At 38.2% G+C, this 23,278-nt stretch overlaps 1 protein-coding gene and 1 long non-coding RNA gene across 9 annotated transcripts in view; one reads left to right on the top strand and one right to left on the bottom strand.

The window, feature by feature from the left end:
- LOC128691269 (dynamin-binding protein-like) overlaps positions 1-23,278 on the bottom strand; it is a 144,620-nt gene that overhangs the window by 41,370 nt on the left and 79,972 nt on the right. For all 8 annotated transcript variants that reach the window (XM_070091606.1, XM_070091604.1, XM_070091603.1 and 5 more), the window contains exons 12-14: positions 15,429-15,565; positions 11,540-11,670; positions 1,756-1,992 (exon numbers count right to left, since the gene is read on the bottom strand). In XM_070091606.1, the coding sequence (XP_069947707.1) occupies positions 1,756-1,992; positions 11,540-11,670; positions 15,429-15,565 (505 nt within the window). The remainder of the gene's footprint in view (positions 1-1,755; positions 1,993-11,539; positions 11,671-15,428; positions 15,566-23,278) is intronic.
- The window catches only part of LOC138853636 (uncharacterized), a 31,142-nt gene continuing 22,083 nt past the window's right edge, over positions 14,220-23,278 (top strand). The window contains exon 1 of the long non-coding RNA XR_011392825.1: positions 14,220-14,345. This is a non-coding gene — a long non-coding RNA (uncharacterized lncRNA). The remainder of the gene's footprint in view (positions 14,346-23,278) is intronic.

Below are 23,278 nucleotides of genomic sequence, written 5' to 3'. Positions count from 1 at the left end.
TCATTCGATACCCTCATCACCTTACTCTTACCTATGTTCACTTTCAACTTTCTACCTTTACACACCCTCCCAAACTCATCCACTAACCTTTGCATACATGTATGGTATTAATATTATTATGAGAAAGTGTTAGGCCCAAAGGGGTCATACAGCACCTGGGGAATGGGAAACAATTGAGTTTGATCCAGGGAAGAGTAAGGGCAGTTCCAATTCCTTGAATTGAAAAGTCTCTCACCAACATTAAGGCACAGTGTAAATAAGACACAAAGCAGATTATGGAATTTTATAAAATGTTATAATCCACATTGTCTGGAAAGGCCACTTGTGTACCGTTGAGGACATTTATTAGGAAACATTGTGTCACAAGTGGCTTCATGAGTTCTAATACAGAGTAAGCTAAAACAGGTTAGTATATAGTGGAGAGTGCAGGTGACCAGAAGCAAAGGCCAAATTGTAGAATATATGTTGGACAGATATATTTAAGTGAGAGGGATTAGATCTGAGCAAGACCTGCCAAGCATGGGCCAGCACTTGCTACATAGCTTTTCCATGCTTACAGTATGTTCATGTGACAGCAGATCCTAACATGAACAGCCAAAATTTGGAGACACTGAAGCCCCCAGACCTTTGCAGGATTGTGTCAGCTGTGACAATTAAGGCAGTTTCCAGCATCTTTCACCTCTTGTTGGTCGTTTTTGTGGATGACTAGTGGTGCTTAGTGGATGACTAGCACAACTATCTGCAATAATGACAAGAGGCAAAAGCTGCTGGAAACTGCCTTAACTGCCATAACCAACAGAAATCTGTGAAGGTCTGGAGGCTTCAGTGTCTCCAAACTTTTGGCTAAAATATTGAAATTCATGTTAGGATCTGCCATCACAGAAGCACACTGAGTATAGAGAAGCTATGCAGCAGGCATAATGGCCCATACTAGGCAGGTCTTCTCAAATCCATCCCCTCTTATGTATTCTGCAATATGGCACACCTGCTGCCTCACCTTTGATTCTCTTCACCTGCGCTCTCCACTATATATTAACCTGTTTTAGCTTACTGATGAAGCCACTCATAGCAAAGTGTTTACTTTAATAAACATTTGAACTGTACACAAGTGTCCTTTTTCACAGTTCATTGGTATCACCATAACATTTATAAGCTTAGTAGAACTTTATACTGGACAATATTAGCACTTACAAGCATGAGAAGGTAATGTGTCTGATCCATATAGTTTAACTATGTCAAAATATTGCAAGAAATGCATGTTTTCTCAGTATCTGCAAAATCTGAGTTAAATCTTATAGTCTATTGGTTGTCATTCTCCCTCATCTTAAATGGGACTTACATAAATCCTTCCTAGATCCTTTTACCCTTGTATTACTCTTTACTGAATTCCACGGCTATTTCCTGCCAAAGCAGGGTAATCTAAAGAAGAAAACACATTCACCAACATTTACTCACTTGCCGTCTTTCCAGAAGCATGTCAACATCTTAATCTGATTACCCCTTCAACATCCCCACCCACTGTAATGTAATTGCAACCAAACCATTATCTTATAAAATTTCAAGTAAATGCACTCTCACTCCTTGTTGCACACTTTCCCCCCACTTAAAATACAATAATTTTAGTTACTTTTTTTTTTACATTCTACCTTATGAAAATTTTTAAATCAATAAAACAGTAATTTTCCACACGTTGTCTTTATGAGACAATTCATAAGTGCAAAACACAAAGACAAACCATGGAAGTAATTTACTCACAAACATTTCAAACAGTTTATTGCACGAGTCTGAAGCTGCTTTCTGCACTGCCTCAATCTGTGGTGCTCTTGCTGCCTGGTGCAGTGTGCCAACCAAACCCTTGGCCAATTTCAGTTCTGCCTTATGACGTGCCTTTATACTTTGCACCACAGCGCCTATGTTCTGTGTCACTGCTGCTGCTGCTTTTTGCACACATCGGAACTTTGCGACTTCTTCGTCAAAATCTGGATCTTTGGTCTAGATAGTGTATAATAGCAAGGGAAATGAATAAGACTAATTATTATATAGCAAATACAAAATAAGGTGAAGCAATACCATATCACAATACAGTTCATCTCAAGGTACTCAAATTATGTACAGTAAATGCTACAATACCTGTCATTCCTTCAGCCAAAATTACTATTAAAAGAAGTTTTTACATTTATGATATGACCTTTAATTAATCTGAAACATTACTTTGAAAAAACGTAGCATACTAATACTCTATGCAGATGTGTATACTTGCTAAAATAAATGAGATAAAAATTTAATAATCAAATACTACTACTATTAGTGTTTCAATAATTGTTACAATTATTAATGGCTATAAAATGCAATATTCATTGGCAAAAATAATACTGATATGATATACTCTGATCCATAAACACTAATTTTTTCTGATGTTTTCTAATTATGGAGCCACAGAATTAAAACAACGTTAAGAGCAACACTGTCAAGAAAGAAAAAATATTTACAAAGACTGGGGAGTAGGGAATATGATTTGAAGTTATGAAAATTAAAAGCTGTGCAATTAATGAAAAAATTAACAAAGTGGCTACAGATTGTGAGAAGGTTAACCCATTGACTGTCGCAAGCTCATTTCTGAAACTCTCATTCTATGTTGCAATTTTTTTTTTAGGGGGGGAGGGGGGATTCCTATGAAATGATAGGGAATCTTTTCCCGATGGTAATGACACCAAAAGTATGAAATTTCATTAAAAACTTACGGAATTACACTCCCATGAAGTTAGCGATCTCGGCACTATATACGCATTGGCGATTTCGCAAACTCCGAGCTCTATTTTCGGCCAATTCCACTGTTCCAGTCGACCAAACCCATAACTATTTCTTTAGAACTCCATTTTTTTCTATCAACTGAGTACAAGAAACTGCCCATTTACTGATTTCAACTACCCAATAAAGTGGTCAGAAACTGGCAATTTGGCCAATTTCATTCAAATTTAAAAATAGGGTCCAGAATAAACAATGCACACATTCTTGGCACTAAAATAAAATATCCTCTGTTCATTAGTCATGTCTCCAGGCCCCTCTTATATTACTCGTTTTCCATTTTGATTTTTTATTCACACAAAAAATAGAAGATTTACTATTATGCAGACTACTGCATTATTGTAAAAATGGTATAAATAATATCAGTGCACTAGGGAGAGAATATCAGACTTCCCAGTTGACATGTATTGGACGTGTGGTGTGATTTGCTTACTCTTGAACATTGGTAAAAATCGAACATTTCTGCTATTTTGAGCTCAATTTCAAAGTTGTTTTCATCGTGAAACTAATCAAAATCATCTCTATTTCTGTAATATGTTTTCCATTCTATCAAATGAGACCAAGAAAACGATAATACAACCATAAATACTATAAGAAAATACACCTCAAATTTGGAGTTTTAATCCAGAAACACGGAGTTTTTTTTCTCATTATGCACTGTGTGCTGCAGGATTTTTTTTATACAATGCACACTGCCCACACAACCCATTCTCTCACATGTGGGCCTACCAGCTTTCTCCTGCTTGATCTGAAGCCGCTAGAATTTTTTTTTTTTTCAACAAGTTGGCCGTCTCCCACCGAGGCAGGGTGACCCAAAAAGAAAAAAAATCCCCAAAAAGAAAATACTTTCATCATCATTCAACACTTTCACCTCACTCATACATAATCACTGTTTTTGCAGAGGTGCCCAGAACACAACAGTTTAGAAGCATATATGTACATATAAAGATATACAACATATCCCTCCAAACTGCAAACATCCCAACCCCTCCTTTAAAGTGTAGGCATTGTACTTCCCATTTCCAGTACTCAAGTCTGGCTATATAAAAATAACCGGTTTCCCTGAATCCCTTCACGAAATATTACCCTGCTCACACTCCAACAGCTTGTCAGGTCCCAAATACCATTCATCTCTATTCACTCCTATCTAACACGGTTACGCATGCTTGCTGGAGTCCAAGCCCCTTGCCCACAAAACCTTCTTTACCCACGCCCTCCAACCTTTTCAAATTATTGAGTATAGTATATATGTCTGAAGCACTGGCTCGTAAGACGTATATACATGGCCGAAACAGTCCAAGGGTTAAGGGCAATGAAAAAAAGAATTGTAGCTTGTACTGAGGATCATGAAAGATTGTTAACTTTAAGGATTCAATAACGAGGTTTATGCTATGTCCTAATTCGCTGATGAGGTGTTAAATAAAGATTACTACTATTATAGTTGCAGTGAAGGTGCTAAACCTGCAGCAGTCATACAGCACTTAGGAAATGGGAAGTAATCAGGGATGATCCAAAAAGAGAGGGCATAGCTCAAATTCCTTGGATCATGAGTCCCTTCAACATCAAAGCATCCCTTAAAGGGGCTAGAGGTAAAGAGGGATGACACAGTAAATGGGTTTCAGGATGATTCTGTGATTAAATCTAAGAAATGTTAATGGATAAGGAGATTAATCATTTTTTTTTTTTTAACAAGTCGGCCGGCTCCCACCAAGGCAGGGTGACCCAAAAAGAAAGAAAAAATCCCCAAAAAGAAAATACTTTCATCATCATTCAACACTTTCACCTCACTCACACATAATCACTGTTTTTGCCGAGGTGCTCAGAACACAACAGTCTAGAAGCATATACGTATAAAGATACACGACATATCCCTCCAAACTGCCAATATCCCAAACCCCTCCTTTAGAGTGCAGGCATTGTACTTCCCATTTCCAGGACTCAAGGTCTGGCTATATAAAAATAACCGGTTCCTTCCTTCCCCTACAGATTTATACGCTCTCCATGACATTCTACTTTGATCCATTCTCTAAATGACCAAATCACCTCAACAACCCCTCTTCAGTCCTCGATACTTTTAATAACACCACACCTTCTCCTAATTTCCACACTTGGAATTTTCTGCATAATATTTACACCACACATTGCCCTTAGGCAGGACATCTCCACTGTCTCCAACCGCCTCCTCGTTGCTCCATTCACAACCCAAGCTTCACACCCATATAAGAGTGCTGGTACTACTATACTTTCATGCATTCCCTTCTTTGCCAGTATAGATAGCGCTTTTTGTCTCCACATATATCTCAGCACACCACTCGCCTTTTTTCCCTCATCAATTCCACGATTAACCTCATCCTTCATAAATCCATCCGCCGACACGTCAACTCCCAAGTATATGAAAACATTCACTTCTTCCATACTCCTCCTCCCCAATTTGATATCCAATTTTTCTTTATATAAATCATTTGATACCCTCATTACCTTACTCTTTTCTATGTTCACTTTCAACTTTCTACCTTTACACATACTCCCAAACTCATCCACTAACCTTTGCAATTTTTCTTTAGAATCTCCCATAAGCACAGTATCATCAGCAAAAAGCAACTGTGTCAATTCCCATTTTGTATTTAATTCCCCATAATTTAATCCCACCCCTCTCCCGAACACCCTAGCATTTACTTCTTTTACAACCCCATCTATAAATATATTAAACAACCATGGTGACATTACACATCCCTGTAAGACCTACTTTTACCAGGAAGTAGTCTCCCTCTCTTCTACACACCCTAACCTGAGCCTCACTATCCTCATAAAAACTCTACAGCATTTAGTAACTTGCCACCTATTCCATATACGTACTTGCAACATCTGCCACATTGCTCCCCTATCCACTCTATCATATGCCTTTTCTAAATCCATAAATGCAATAAAAACTTCCCTACTTTTATCTAAATACTGTTCACATATATGCTTCAATGTAAACACTTGATCTACACATCCCCTACCCACTCTGAAACGTCCTTGCTCATCTGCAATCCTACATTCTGTCTTTCCTCAAATTCTTTCAATTATAACCCTACAGTACACTTTTCCTGGTATACTCAGTAAACTTATTCCTCTATAATTTTTATAATCTCTTTTGTCCCCTTTCCCTTTTTATAAAGGGACTATACATGCTCTCTGCCAATCCCTAGGTACCTTCCTCTCTTTCATACATTTATTTAACAAAAATACCAACCACTCCAACACTATATCCTCCTCTGCTTTTAACATTTAACTTACTTTCGAGATATAGGCCGAAGCGCACGGCACCCCAGGTGCCCGGGAAATATTTTTTTTCCCCGAAAAATTCGCCTTATTTTACACTTTTTCTGTGACCTACGAGTGTTTATTACAGTTAACCATTGTAAATCCGTTTTCTCTCATCACTGATGAGAGAGGTCGGACCCTTTCCTCACCTTCAGGGAATATATCGATAGAAATTTTTTCCTCGGGGCATCATATTATGCTATATATTATTTTTTAACGTGTACTTTTTATGTTTATATGCTATTATTATATAGCATTATGTCATAATAGATCAATTGTGATAGATAAATAAGCCTTATAATTGATATTAGCGTGGGTTTGGAATATTTTGTTGGCTGGAGGTGTCGGCCATTTTCTGCACTATTCCCAGGTGTTCCCGATTGGTTCCTTGATCATATTGTCTCCGCCCACTCTGGCATGATCTCAGATGGTGAATTTGTATTATATTAGACATAAAGATATAAGAAAAGGATAAAAATAACACGGGGGAAAAACATAAACAATGCCGCGTCAGCGCTGTCACCATGCCTGTTATAAATGGCTGTAATTCCTTTTAGAAACATCGTACAAGGATAATAATTATACCAGAGTGTAGCCAGAAAGTTCAGCTATTTTTTTGGTAACAATAACTCAATTTTCATATTTCTTCGAGTGTTTTCTCTCTCCACGCTCCGAACCAGTGAACGACACCTTAAAACTATTCCAACCCTCTTCAACCCCCCCCACTATTCATACTTGCACCAGCCCACCTTTCTGCCAATAGTTGCTTATATCTCACCCAAACTTCCTCCTCCCTTAGTTTATACACTTTTGCCTCCCTCTTGCTTGTTGTTGCCATTTTCCTCTTTTCCCATCTACCTCTTACTCTATTGTTAATACGGTAGAACCCCCGTATCCACTGATTTGGTTTCTGCGGTCTCAGCTATCCACGGTTTACTGTGGTCCAAAAAATACCTCTTAATTTTGCATAATAATGGCCCCAAAGTGCAAAAATAGAGAAGCTGGTAGTTCTTTAAAGCCTAAGAGAAGTTGTGAAGTGCTTCCTGTCAGTGAGAAAGTGATAATTCTCCACTTGAGCATAATTTATTAGTTAAATTTATAATAGGTATGTATAGGACTTATATATAGGGTTTGCTACTATCCGCAATTTTGGTAACACGCAGGTCCTTGGAATGTATCACCCTGCGGATACAGGGGTCCTAAAGTATTCCAAATGAAAATATTGATGAGGAAGAACATCATAATGAATGAAAAAGTGTAAAATATGGTTCCTATCTGGGACATGTAGAGGTTCATCAATTTTGCCTCTGTAACTGATTGATAGATCCTGGCAGGACTCTCCACATGTTAGGTAACTCATGGCTCAGTGGTAGTATATTTGGCTCAATGTCAAAGGACCTGAGCTCAGTCCTAGAGCAGGTGAAGATGTTAGGTATGCTTCCTGACACCTGTTGTCTCAAGTCTGCCAAGCAGCACAAACAGGTACCTAGGTATTAGCCAACTCTTGTGGTTGGCATTCTGGGAAGTGGAAGTGGTGAGAGATTATCTTAGATAGGGCTTTGAAAAAGCTGAGGTAGGATAACTCAGCCTCTGTATAAGAGCTGAAGTAGAATAACAACTCAGCCTAAAAATTCAATGGGTAAAGAAAGTTTGACCAAATAGCTTATGCTTCAGGTTGAAAAAATACAAAAAGATAAATTCTGTGTTCCTAGGTAGTATGTTGGTAGACAGCAACCGCACAGGGAGGTACTATCGTCCTGACAAGCGAGTGTAAAACAAAAGCCTGTAATTGTTTTACATGATGGTAGGATTGCTGGTGTCCTTTTTTCTGTCTCATGAACATGCAAGATTTCAGGTATGTCTTGCTACTTCTACTTACACTTAGGTCACACTACACATATATGTACAAGCATATATATATGTACACACCCCTCTGGGTTTTCTTCTATTTTCTTACTAGTTCTTGTTCTTGTTTATTTCCTGTTATCTCCATGGGGAAGTGGAACAGAATTCTTCCTCCGTAAGCCATGCATGTTGTAAGAGGAGACTAGAATGCCGGGAGCAAGGGGCTAGTAACCCCTTCTGTATATATTACTAAATTTAAAAGGAGAAACTTTAGTTTTTTCTTTTGGGCCACCCCGCCTCAGTGGGATACGGCTGGTACGTTGGAAGAAGAAGAAATTCTGTGTTAGAACTCAAAGTAGAGCGCAACAATCCAACCTAGATTAAGTCTAACTGCTAAATTAAATTTACAGGTAAGTGTAGATTAAGAAATATTTTTTTTTTTTTTTTTTTTTTTTCAACAAGTCGGCCGTCTCCCACCGAGGCAGGGTGACCCAAAAAAGAAAGAAAATCCCCAAAAAGAAAATACTTTCATCATCATTCAACACTTTCACCACACTCGCACATTATCACTGTTTTTGCAGAGGTGCTCAGAATACAACAGTCTAGAAGCATAAACATATAAAGATACACAACATATCCCTCCAAACTGCCAATATCCCAAACCCCTCCTTTAAAGTGCAGGCATTGTACTTCCCATTTCCAGGACTCAAGTCCGACTATATGAAAATAACCGGTTTCCCTGAATCCCTTCACTAAATATTACCCTGCTCACACTCCAACAGATCGTCAGGTCCCAAGTACCATTCGTCTCCATTCACTCCTATCTAACACGCTCACGCACGCTTGCTGGAAGTCCAAGCCCCTTACCCACAAAACCTCCTTTACCCCCTCTCTCCAACCCTTTCGAGGACGACCCCTACCCCGCCTTCCTTCCCCTATAGATTTATATGCTTTCCATGTCATTCTACTGTGATCCATTCTCTCTAAATGACCAAACCACCTCAACAACCCCTCTTCTGCCCTCTGACTAATACTTTTATTAACTCCACACCTTCTCCTAATTTCCACACTCCGAATTTTCTGCATAATATTTACACCACACATTGCCCTTAAACAGGATATCTCCGCTGCCTCCAACCGTCTCCTCGCTGCTGCATTTACCACCCAAGCTTCACACCCATATAAGAGTGTTGGTACTACTATACTTTCATACATTCCCTTCTTTGCCTCCATAGATAACGTTTTTTGACTCCACATATACCTCAACGCACCACTCACCTTTTTTCCCTCATCAATTCTATGATTAACCTCATCCTTCATAAATCCATCCGCCGACACGTCAACTCCCAAGTATCTGAAAACATTCACTTCTTCCATACTCCTCCTCCCCAATTTGATAGGGTGAAAGTGCATTATGCACTTTCTCATCTACATCAATGATCTACAGAATGCATCACAGCTACTCAAACCCATATTATTTGCAGATGACACTACATATGTATTTTCCCACCCAAATGCAGTCATACTAGCAAACACAGTCAATGCTGAATTACAGAAAATATCTGCCTGGATGATGACTAACAAACTTACCCTGAACACTGATAAAACCTATTTCATTCAGCTTGGAAACAAAGCTGCAAATGATCCAATTAACATTACGCTAAATGGATCATCAGTCACAAGACTCACAGAGGGAAAATTCCTAGGTATCCACCTTGACAGTAGCCTTAAGTTCCGGACACACACACAACAATCACCAAGAAAATCTCCAAGACTGTAGGCATACTATCAAAGATAAGGTACTACGTTCCACAATCAGCTCTCCTGGCACTGTACCATTCACTCATATACCCTTATCTTACATATGGAATTTGTGCATGGGGATCAACAACATCCAATCACCTAAAACCCCCTAATAACCCAGCAAAAGGCAGCAGTAAGAATGATAACAAATTCCCACTCCCGCCAGCATACTCCACCAATTTTCAAAAGTCTGAATCTGCTTACCATTAAGAACATCCATACTTATTCATGTGCCTACTACATACACAGAACAATACATGCAAATATAAACCCCCCACTCAAACTTTTCCTCACCAACCTAAACAGGACACATGACCACAACACAAGACACAGATCTCTTTTTGATATACCTCGTGTCCATATCACACTGTGTAAAAACTCTATGCACATAAAGGGCCCCAAAATATGGAGTTCATTACCAGAAGATATTAAAGTAACCCAGTCTGAAAATCAATTTAAGATTCTTCTCAAAAGCCACTTAATCACCCTAGACTAAATGCTAAATACTCAGTATACATTTACTCACCTATGTACTCCCACATCATAACTGAAACAATCACATTGAACCTTTTATCCATTGTTGACAGGAATATAATTGAATCATTGAATATTAAAATGGTATAAAATACCATTAAAATGGTATAAAATACCTAACAATTGAATCATTGTTTTTCACAAAAGCATTTTAGAATATAATACGTATATCTTTGTATTATACAAATTTTGATTCATTTATAATTAATATTCTACTGTACAACTATGAAATAATTACTTTCCTACTGTACAACTATGATATACTACTCCTTAGTATTAAGTAGAATGTAAGCCAATAATGTTAAGTTGGCCCATAATGCCAAGGCATAACAGAGGCTCTCTTTGTATTGCAACCCACTATTGTATATACACAATCTCAATGTACTGTTTACAAAGACATTAAATAAATAAATAATAAATAAATTCAGTAGGTTTGCCAATGATTTTTGTACAGCATCCAAATTTGCACAGATGTGAGTTCTATTACTGATGATGATAAAACATTTTTTCTATTCCAACCTAAAGACAAAGAATACCTGGTAATATCCAGATTTTTATTATATAAAGCTACTGTCACAATGAATGTTTCCAATACTCTAGTCTACTAATGATCACATGGTTTTAATCTCTCTTTTTCCTTTTACATTTCAAGTGATTGTTTCAGTGATATGCCAATATACTTTTTTTTTCCGATAAAAATCATAAACCACAGAAGGGCCTCAAATATGCTTATACAAGTTATAGACTCCACAATGAATTTTATATATTCATTGCTATTTCTCAGCATCCAAAAATAAACAAAACACATTCACACTAACAATATGCACTGCAACTATTTACAACGAATGACCACATGCACAAAAACTTTGCAATAAACAACTTCACTGCTTACCATCTCTGGCCACCACTACCAAATCCACTAGAATACAAAGGCATACTGCCGATAGCAATGAAGAAAACAAAATGACAGATGTGGAGCAGGTTAGCTCAGAACCTTTCTTTTTTTTCTTCACAATAATTTAAAAATCATAATTTTACAAAATCTGAAATTACATTATGTATTTCGGTTTCCTTAGGGGTAGCACATGTATTATATTCATGTGGAAGCAATTAACCCACAGAGGTTATGCAGCACCTGGGGGATGAGAGGCCAAGGAAGCAGAGGTTAGTTTAAATTCCTTGGAGGTACCACATACAGACTTGTGATAACACACCCATGCAGACATGTGATAACACCGCACTGTACCTGACTCATGATTCCCAGCATTTCTGAGACAAGAGTTGAGAGTCTCGCTGACTTCTTTGCCACAGAATGCAAGGACACTCTCTGCATTTTGCTCTGTAGCGACTGATCACTCTCATAACGATACTTGTTAACTGAAACATAATTAATTCTGCTCAGGTGTGCTATACAGCAGATAAACAGACTTCATTTACTTTAAAATCAACAAATGTTTTCTCACAGAAAACAGGCTATGAGATCACTGATATTAGAAAAAGAGCTTATCTAATTAATATCTGGTAGTGATAAACATTCACATTCATCACCAAATTGTTATCATGGGAGCTGAATTGGCAGCTCCAAGCTCCTCTTTATAACCTCTTAACTTGACAGGTATGATGCATTCCCAACCCAATGGGTTTTATTACCTTTATATTTCAACCCTTTCATGGCCCAGACCCCTAACTTGTCCACAGGGTCAAATAATTTAAAAAAAAACAAAAAAATTATTTTTTCTTATGAAACGGTAGAAAATCTTTTTCTGAAGATATAAAACAAAAAGTATGAAGTTTGAGGGACAACTGACAAAATTATGCTATCGTGAATTTTGGTGTGTCAGCGATATTTACTCATCAGCAATTTTGCTTGCTTTGACTCCTATTTTAGGTCAATTACATTGTTCCAGTTGACAAATTTTTTAGCTATTTCACTAGTATGCCTTCTATTTTATTGACTGAGCACAAGAAACCACCCAATCAATTATTTCAACTACCCAATAAAGTGATCAGAAAATGATAATTTGGCCAATTTGACACAAATTCCAAAATATTCCAGAGTCCAGAATAAACCATGCAGGCATTCCTGGTACTAAAATAACATCTCCTCTGTTCATTAGTTACATTTCAGACTTTATATATGAATTCCATTTTGATTTTTTATTGCCTCAGAGCTACAAGCACAGTATAGCACTTTGTCTAACTGTACTTATGTGTACCTGTGCCTAAACAAACTTAGTCCATGATTCTGGTTCATGAGTAGTTCTCTCTGAGATAAACACAAGCTGACAGAGAGATAGAAAGAGAGCCAGAGAGACAGAGATATCCAGCCAGCCAAACATGTATTACACATGTTGCAGAATCCCCCCCTCTCTCTCTACTTATAGCATAGGTGATAGGACAGGACATTCTGGCACGATGACACCAGTAGTATCAAAACAAAAGTATGTGGCACAAGTGTTGCACATGGATTCTCCATCTCAAAGCAACTAAACTCAGTGTCAACATTATTTTCCTCTTAAAAGGAGTGTTAATACAACAGGGCATTAGTGAATTCCTGCTGTCTGCTCCAGCTGGTGCTCCCACAAGGTACTAAGTGGTCCCAGATTTTTAATACAGGGTGTTTTAACCCGTAAACGGTCCAAACGTATATATACGTTCACTACCCCAGTGCCCCGAATATTTTAAAAAATAAAAAAAATAGTTTTTTTTTTAATGAAAATAAAGAGCACACTTTTCTAAGTGTTACAGTTTAAAAAATAAATTAGGGCAAGGGGCTTGGACTTCCAGCAAGCGTGCATGAGCGTGTTAGATAGGAGTGAATGGAGACGAATGGTACTTGGGACCTGACGATCTGTTGGAGTGTGAGCAGGGTAATATTTAGTGAAGGGATTCAGGGAAACCGGTTATTTTCATATAGTCGGACTTGAGTCCTGGAAATGGGAAGTACAATGCCTGCACTTTAAAGGAGGGGTTTGGGATATTGGCAGTTTGGAGGGATATGTTGTGTATCTTTATACGTATATGCTTCTAAACTGTTATATTCTGAGCACCTCTGCAAAAACAGTGATAATGTGTGAGTGTGGTGAAAGTGTTGAATGATGATGAAAATATTTTCTTTTTGGGGATTTTCTTTCTTTTTTGGGTCACCCTGCCTCGGTGGGAGACGATCGACTTGTTGAAGAAAAAGAAAAGAAAAAAAAAAAAAAAAAAAAAAAAAAAAAAAGAAAAAAAAAAACTTAGAGATATGAGGCTGAGAAGTTGGCACTGGATGCTCACATGACAGCAACATCGAGTCCTGCCACTTGCAGAAGTGTTGCCGATATACCTTTTTTTCTATTTTTCATATAATTTTTATGTTCTGATAATTACAATTTATAGTAGTTCTTGTCATTTCATAACCAATCTTTGTTCTGACACTAATATTAGGTACTGAAATTGTCACAAACACAGTGACAGGTGGACATTTGCACCTGCCTTGGCTATTTACTATTGTCTTGGAATATATGCAAAGTATTTATAGGTCTCAGCAATGCTTTGGATATGTGGAGGAAGGAGGGAGGAAGGAGGGAGGAAGGAGGGAGGAAGGAGGGAGGAAGGAGGGAGGAAGGAGGGAGGAGGGAGGAAGGAGGGAGGAAGGAGGAGGGAGGAAGGAGGAGGGAAGAGGGAGGAAGGAGGAGGGAGGAAGGAGGAGGGAGGAAGGAGGAGGGAGGAAGGAGGAGGGAGGAAGGAGGAGGGGGAGGAGGATAATAATAATAATAGTAATAATAAGTTCCCTTGAAGCCTGAAAAACAAGCCTCAGTCCACCCCTGAGTGACATGGTAAGATGAGATAACATTTGATAAGAGCTGCATTTGATGAGCATACGTGAGGGTGCAGTGTTAAGACTTGATAAGATTAGAGGTAACATTTGATAAGCATTGTCTGTCAAGCTCTCTGTCTATCCATCTAGCTCTCTCTCTCTCTCAGAGAAAGCCACAAGACTGCATCATCACGTTTACTCATATCTTCAAGCAGAGTATAGCCCTTTGTCTGGATTTTTTGGGTTATCCTAGGTAATTTACACTACGTATACGTGTATTTATGTGTACCTGTCAGACAGAGATAGACAGACAGATTGAAAGAGATAGACAGAGACAGAGAGACAGAGACAGATACACAGAGACAAAGATAGACAGAGACAAATATAGAGACAAAGATAGACAGACACAGACAAACAAATGGAGCCAGGCTACCAGCAGCCGGCCAGCCACGCAGTTGGCCAGCCAGGTGGCCAGCCAAACAGTCAGTCACCCAGCCTGCTGAACAAGTATTACATTCCAGAATTGTTTCTCTTTACTTAAGGCATAGGTTATAAGACATTCTGAATGGGTATTGTACAAATGTTGCACATGAGTTATTATTGAGGTTTTTTTATATTTCCTCCACCATTTATGGCCACATCTACCTCAAAGCCACTAAACTCGGGGTCAACATCACTTTCCTCCTAAAATGGGAGAGTTAATACTACATGAAATCAGTGAATCCCAGGTGTTTGCTGCGCTGTTTGCTCTAGCTGGCGCTCATTTGAACTGGTGATCCCACAAGGTACTAATTGGTCCCAGATTTTTTAATACAGTGTACACTGAGTGTTATGACCCATTCTATGCTGACAAGGCATCTCAGGCGAATTGTGCCATATTTGAAGGCAGGAAAAATAAAACATTTATATACGTTTGGAGCACTAGCGGTAAGAACGTATATATACATTTGGACCGTTTACAAGTTAAAAAGATGGAGCCAACTTCAAAGCAGTAGATTTCACGATTGGGTCCATCATTTTAAAACACCCTGTACTGCACACTCTGAGTGCTAAGACCCATTTTAGACTGCCTAGGCCCCTCAGGCCTATCATGCCAAATTTGCAGGAAAAATAAAACATTGATCTATGTTCGAAGCACTAGCAGTAAAAACACAGAACTACATTTGGACTGTTAAAGGGTTAGAACAGAAATAATCAAGCCATTCATGGCTCTGATGTGACTAATGCCTACTAAGATGTCAATCTGTATTTTTCTCATTTGCCTGCATAGCACTGAACCAGCTGGATTCCTAAAATGTGCCAAAAGAGATGAGTATGTTTCATTGTGAAGGCTTACCTAAATCAAGTCTTTTGGTGTAATCGTTGATTTCCTTTGCAACATTTGCCATCTTCGATTTGGCCTCCAACAAGTCTACGTAGTCAGGATGAGCATGCGGTGTCTCACTCACTAACCGATCCAGAAATAAAGGATACCTGCTCAGGTCAAAGGAAGATAGAAAGGTTTAAATAGAATACACTACAATAATTCCTAAGTACAGCATATCAAAATTATTAAATAAAATTTGTTATTATTTATTTTATCCTTACTCATTATATATTTTATATGCAAATGAACTGGGCAGACAAATAATTTCATTGTCTACACACTTTTAGGCAAATTTTTAGAAACACAAAATGCAGAACTCTTTCTTAACTAGCACTCAAAAGTTCACTCTGCAGTAAACATTTTAGAAACTCCAATATGAATGATCTGTGCATCATTAAACCAGAATTGCTCATAAGGCAAAAATAACAAGCTTCTAATAGAAATCTGACCCTTTAATGCCAATCTTTTGTTAATAAATATGACCTGACCTCATTAATGATATAAAGCAGTACAGCTACTCTTATTTTTCTTGGTAGACTTCAGTGGCAGCTCACGTATAGGCACTGCAGAACTGCAGCACCCCCTATTTTCACTCGATATTATCGATAACATTCAATATAATGAGACTTTTTCTCTTTAATTCTTTCTTTATACTTTTTTTAACATGATGGTTGTCTCCCACCGAGGCAGGGTGACCCAAAAAGAAAGAAAATCCCCAAAAAGAAAATACTTTCATCATCATTCAACACTTTCACCTTATTCATACACAATCACTGTCTTTGCAGAAGTGCTCAGATACAACAGTTCAGAAGTCCCTCCAAACTGCCAATATCCCAAACCCCTCCTTCAATGTACAGGCATTGTACTTCCCACTTCCAGGACTCAAGTCCAGCTAACAGGTTTCCATGAATACCTTCACAAAATATTACCCTGTTCACACTCCAACAGCTCGTCAGGTTCCAAAAACCATTCGTCTCCATTCACTCCTATCCAACATGCTCACACGCTTGCTGGAAGTCCAAGCCCCTCGCCCACAAAACCTCCTTTACCCCCTCCCTCCAACCTTTTCGAGGACGACCCCTACCCCGCCTTCCTTCCCTTACAGATTTATACACTCTCAAAGTCATACTACTTTGATCAATTCTCTGTATAGGACCAAACCACCTCAACAAACCTTCTTCAGCCCTCTGAATAATACTTTTAGTAACTCCACACCACCTCCTAATTTCCACACTCCGAATTCTCTGCATAATATTTGCACCACACACACTGCCCAATCGTGCATAGTTTATTATCCTGTTCTACATAATCTATTATTTCAGGAATATCGCTAGTATTTTCCTGGGTGAAAACTGAGAGGAAGTAGGTATTGAGAATTTCACACACATTCTTATCACTGTCAGTGATCTGACCAGAGTTACTCTTAACCCTTTGACTGTCGCGGCCATATATATACGTCTTACGAGGTACCGTGTTTGACGTATAAATACTCATAAATTCTAGCGGCTTCAAATCAAGCAGGAGAAAGCTGGTAGACCCACATGTGAGAGAATGGGTCTGTGTGGTCAGTGTGCACCATATAAAATAATCCTGGAGCAGGCAGTGCATAATGAGAAAAAAAAACTCCGACCGTTTTTTTTAATTAAATGCCGACTTTGTGGTCTATTTTCGTATAGTATTTATGGTTGTATTCTCGTTTTCTTGGTCTCATTTGATAGAATGGAAAACATATTATAGAAATAGAGGTGATTTTGATTGATTTTACTATAAAAAGAACCTAGAAATGGAGCTCAAAGTAGGGGAAATGTTTGATTTTTGCCAATGTTCAAAAGTAAACAAATGATGCCATTGTCCAATAAATGTCCAACTAGCCATTCTAATATGCAGTCATGAATGGGTTGATGTTATTTATACAATTATTACAGTATTGCAGTAGTCTGCATAATAGTAAGTCTTCTATTTTTTGTTTGAATAAAAATTCAAAATAGAAAGCAAGAGTAATATCAGAGGGGCCTGGAGACGTGACTGATGAACAAAGAAAATGTTATTTTAGACCCAGGAATGTCTGCATTGTTCATTCTGGACCTTATTTTGAAATTGTCATTTTTTTAGTTTTCGTGAAATTGGCCAAATTGCAAATTTCTGACCACATTATTAGGTAGTTGAAATCGGTAAATGGGCAGTTTCTTGTACTCAATCGATAGAAAAAATGGAGTTCTAAAGAAATAGCTATGAGTTTGGGCGACTGGAACAAGGGAATTAGCCGAAAATAGGGCTCAAAGTGGGCGAAATCGCCGATTTGTAAACAGCGCCGAGGTCGCTAACTTCGCGAGAGCATAATTCCGTCAGTTTTCCATCGAATTTCGTTTTTTTTTGGTGTCATTACAATAGGGAAAAGATTCTCTATCATTTCATAAGAAATTTTTTTTTTTTTTTTTTTTAAATTTTGCGACACCAGGAGACACCTCAGGATTGGGGGTTGTGACAGTCAAAGGGTTAAGTGGGCCAATCTTGTACCTAATCTTACTTCTGTATACCTGAAAGAACCCTTTTGGGTTAGTCTTTGAATCCCTTGCGACCTTAGCCTCATAATCCCTTTTTGCTTTTCTTATTCCTTTCTTTATCTCTTTAACCTTTTGAGGGTCGGTCATGTACATGTACGTCATGACAGCTAGGGTCAGTCATGTACTTACACTCGCAAATTCTAGCGCCTTCAAATCTGGTGGGAGAAAGCTGGTAGGACTACATATGAAAGAATGGGTCTGCATTGTCAGTGTGCCCAGTATAAAAAAAATCCTGAAGCATGAAATGCATAATCAGAAAAAAAAGCTCTGTGTTTTTAGTTTAAAACAGCTACTTTGCAGTGTATTTTCGTATGGTATTTATGGTTGTATTCTCGTTTTCTTTGGCTCATTTGATAGAAGGTAAGATGTAATATAAAAATTGAGATAATTTTTGATTGGTTTCACAATGAAAAGTACCTTTAATCTGAGCTCAATGTAGCAAAAATGTTCGACTTTTGCCAATGTTCAAGAGTAAACAAATCATGCCATGCGTTTAATATACATCAAGTGGTGAGTCAAATATTCTTTTACAAATGAGCTGATATTATTTATGCCTTTTCTACAATAATGCAGTAGTCTGCATAACAGTATATCTATTTTTTGTGAGAATAAAAAATCAAAATGGAAAGCAAGATTAACATAAGAGGGGCCTGGAGACATGACTAATTAACAGAGAAAATGCTATTTTAGTGCCAGGAATGTCTGTCTTGTTTATTCTGGACCCTATTTTGAAACTGACATTTTTTGAAATTTGTGTGAAATTGGCCAAATTGCCAATTTCTGACCACTTTATTGGGTAGTTGAATTCGGTAAATGGGTGGTTTCTTATACCCAATCGATAGAACAAATGGAGTTGTAGCAAAATGGCTATGATTTTAGTCAACTGAAATATTGGAAATGGCCGAAAATAGGGTTCAAAGTGGGCGAAATTGCATGTGGTTAAATATCGTCAAGACCACTAACTTTGCGAGAGCATAATTCCACAAGTTTTCCATCAAACTTCATACTTTTGGTGTCATTACGATCAGGGAAAGATTCTCTCATTTCATAAGAAGACAATGTTTCTCGAAAAATTTTTGAACAAGTTTAGGATCGGAGATCTTGACCCTCAAAACGTTAATTGAATATACTGATTTCTTAACTGCCCATCCCCTCTTTTGATACGCCTATATATGCCTCTCTTTTGACAAATGAGATGTTTCAATCTATTGTTCATCCATTTGGGATCATTTTTGTTAGATCTAATTTCCCTACTTGGAACAAAAGTTGTGATGAATGGTTTGAAAAACCGACAAGTTGAAGATTGAGACACTTATGCAACATATGGGAATCTTTATTCAGGAAATGTTTCGCCACACAGTGGCTTCATCAGTCCAATACAAAGTAGAAAGGCGTAAGGAGAGGAGGAGTTTGAGGTAATCAGTCCCTCAGCCTGGAGTCGATGTGTTCAGTTCATCAATCTTGTAGAATGTACAGCACAGGGCCGTAGACGTGGCTTATATACTGTTGTGAGGTGAGGTGAAGCAGGAGGAGGTGGGGTCATAGTGGTACCATCCACTAGTCGAAGTAGGTCTTCGTCCTTACGCCTTTCTACTTTGTGTTGGACTGATGAAGCCACTGTGTGGCGAAACGTTTCCTGAATAAAGATTCCCATATGTTGCATAAGTGTCTCAATCTGGAACAAAAGTTATCTGGGCAGCTAGAACTATGCTCTGAAAAACGTCATATTGGCAACCAAGATCATCTACCTGACCCATAGTCAGGACATCCCAATTTAGCCCACCCAGGTAATTTTTCAGTCCCATGAAGTCGGCCAAGCAAAAATCTGGGACAGAGATTTGATTGCAGTTATCTGGGTAACTGCATGATATATTGAAACTAAGTGATTTGTGATCACTTTCCCCAAGCTCATCATTAACCTCAAGATTATTAATTAGTGAATCTTTGTTGGCAAGAACCAAGTCAAGCAGATTGTTTCCTCTAGTTGGTTCTGTCACAACCTGTTCTAAAAAAGCAATCCTGAACCGTATCAAGAAAGTCACTAGACTCAAGATTTCCTGTCATATTGTTCCAATCAATTTGTCTAAAATTAAAATCTCCCATTATCACAACATCTTCAAATCTAGATGCCTTATGAATTTCATCCCATAACAGTTTACTGCACTCCCTATCAAGGTTTGGGGGCTTATAAATCGCACCCAAAATTTATTTGTCACGTCCTTCGAGAAACTGTAGCCAAACAGATTCTGTGTTCAATGTTTCTAATCTTATATCATGTCTAAGACAGCAATTTAAATTTTCTCTGACATACATCGCAACTCCACCACCCTTCCTGTTGACCCCATCAGTGTGGAATAGTTTATAACCCTGTATGTTGCATTCAGAAAGCATTTCTCTATCTTTCAGGTTGAACCAGGTCTCTGTTATACCAATAATATCTATATTATCTGCACTTGCAAGTAATCTTAGCTCATCTATCTTATTTCTTAGACTCCTACTATTTGTATAGTAAACCTTAAGGGAGCTAGTCACTTGTTGCCCTCTACTATCTTTCTTTCTTTGTTAATACTTTTATTAACTCCACACCTTCTCCTAATTTCCACACTCCAAATTTTATGCACAATATTTACACCACACATTGCCCTTAGACAGGACATCTCCACTGCCTCCTCGCTGCAGCATTTACAATCCAAGCTTCACACCCATGTAAGAGTGTTGGTACTGCTATACTTTCATACATTCCCTTCTTTGCCTCCATTGATAACATTTTTTGTCTCCACATACACCTCAATGCACCACTCACCTTTTTTCCTTCATCAATTCTATGATTAACCTCATCCTTCATAAATCCATCCGCTGACACATCAACTCCCAAATATCTGAAAACATTCACTTCTTCCATAGTCCTCCCCAATTTGATATCCAATTTTTCTTTATCTAAATCATTTGATACCCTCATCGCCTTACTCTTTTCCATGTTCACTTCCAACTTTCTACCTTTACACACACTCCCAAATTCGTCCACTAACCTTCGCAATTTTTCTTCAGAATCTCCCATAAGCACAGTATCATCAGCAAAAAGTAACTGTCACTTCCCATTTTGTATTTAATTCCCCATAATTTAATCCCACCCCTCTCCCGAACACCCTAGCATTTACTTCTTTTACAATTCCATCTATAATTATATTAAACAACCATGGTGACATTACACATCCCTGTCTAAGACCTACTTTTACTGGGAAGTAGTCTCCCTCTCTTCTACACACCCTAACCTGAGCCTCACTATCCTCATAAAAACTCTTTACAGCATTTAGTAACTTACCACCTATTCCATATACTTGCAACATCTGCCACATTGCTCCTCTATCCACTATCGTATGCCTTTTCTAAATCCATAAATGCAATAAAAACTTCCCTACCTTTATATAAATACTGTTCACATACATGCTTCAATGTAAACACTTCATCTACATATCCCCTACACACTCTTAAAACCACCTTGCTCATCTGCAATCCTACATTCTGTCTTACCTCTAATTCTTTCAATAATAACCCTACCGTACACTTTTCCTGGTATACTCAGTAAGCTTATTCCTCTACAATTTTTACAATCTTTTTTGTCCCCCTTCCCTTTATATAAAGGGACTATACATGCTCTCTGCCAATCCCCAGGTTCCTTCCCCTCTTTCATACATTTATTAAACAAAAATACCAACCACTCCAACACTATGTCCCCCCCCCCCCTGCTTTTAACACTTGTCATGATCCCGTCAGTTCCATCTGCTTCACCCCCTTTCATTCTACGTAATGCCTCACGCACCTCCCCAACATTCACATCCTGCTCTTCTTCATTCCTAAAGATGGTATACCTCCCTGGCCAGTGCATGAAATTACCGCCTCCCTTTCTTTGTCGACATTTAAAATTTCCTCAAAATATTCTCGCCATCTACCCAAAACCACCATCTTCCCATCTACTAACTCCCCTACTCTGCTTTTAACTGACAAATCCATTTGTTCCCTAGGCTTTCTTAACTTGTTTAACTCACTCCAAAATTTTTTCTTATTTTCATTAAAATTTCTTGACAGTGCCTCTCCCACTATCATCTGCTCTCCTTTTGCACTCTCTTAACACTCTCTTCACCTTTCTTTTTCTCTCCATATACTCTACTCTTCTTGTAACACTTCTGCTTTGTAAAAACCTCTCATAAGCTACCTTTTTCTCTTTTATCACACCCTTTACTTCATCATTCCACCAATCACTCCTCTTTCCTCCTGCACCCACCCTCCTATAACCATAAACTTCTGCCCCACACTAATACTGCATTTTTAAAACTATTCCAGCCCCCCCCCCACTACTCAAACTTGCCCCAGCCCACCTTTCTGCCAATAGTTGCTTATAACTCACCTGAACTTCCTCCTCCCTTAGTTTATACACTTTCACCTCCCTCTTACTTCTTGTTGCCATTTTCCTCTTGTCCCATCTACCTCTTACTCTAACTGTAGCTACAACTATATAATGATCCGATACATCAGTTGCCCCTCTATAAACGTGTACATCCTGGAGCCTACCCATCAACCTTTTTTTTTTTTTTTTTTTTTTTTTTAACAAGTCAGCACTCTCCCACTGAGGCAGGGTGACCCAAAAAGAAAATCCCCAAAAAGAAACTACTTTCATCATCATTCAACTCTTTCAATCTTTTATCCACAACTATATAATCTAACAAACTACTTTCATTACTAAATTAGACACATGTGCAACTCTTGGGTATCTTTATTAAGGAAACGTTTTGCCACACAGTGGCTTCATCAGTCCATACAAAGGATAAACTTGAAGAACAGGAGGAGAATGAGGTAATCAGTCCCTCAACCTTGAGTCGATGTGGTCAGTCCATCAATCTTGAATAGAATACGGCATATGAGCGGAGCAGTAGCTTATAAACCGTATGGCTATGGGATCAACTTTGTCATCATCTTCCTTTGTACGTTCTCCAGAGCATTTATAACCATTCTGGAATACGGTGACCAAAACTGTGCAGCATAATTTAAATGAGGCCTAACCAAGGATATAAAGAGTTGAAGAACAACCTGAGGACTCTTATTATTTATACTACGAAGCCAAGGATTCTGTTCGCTTTATTGCGAACACTTATGCACTGTTGTCTTGGTTTTAGATTACTGCTAACCAGAACTCCCAAATCCTTTTCACAAATAGTAATATTAAGATCTACATGTGGAATGGTTATTTTCCTGTCCAAT

Source organism: Cherax quadricarinatus, chromosome 36, assembly GCF_038502225.1.
Source record: "Cherax quadricarinatus isolate ZL_2023a chromosome 36, ASM3850222v1, whole genome shotgun sequence".
In the NCBI taxonomy this organism is placed as follows: Eukaryota; Metazoa; Arthropoda; class Malacostraca; order Decapoda; family Parastacidae; genus Cherax; species Cherax quadricarinatus.
This window is presented reverse-complemented; position numbering and strand designations above follow the sequence as displayed.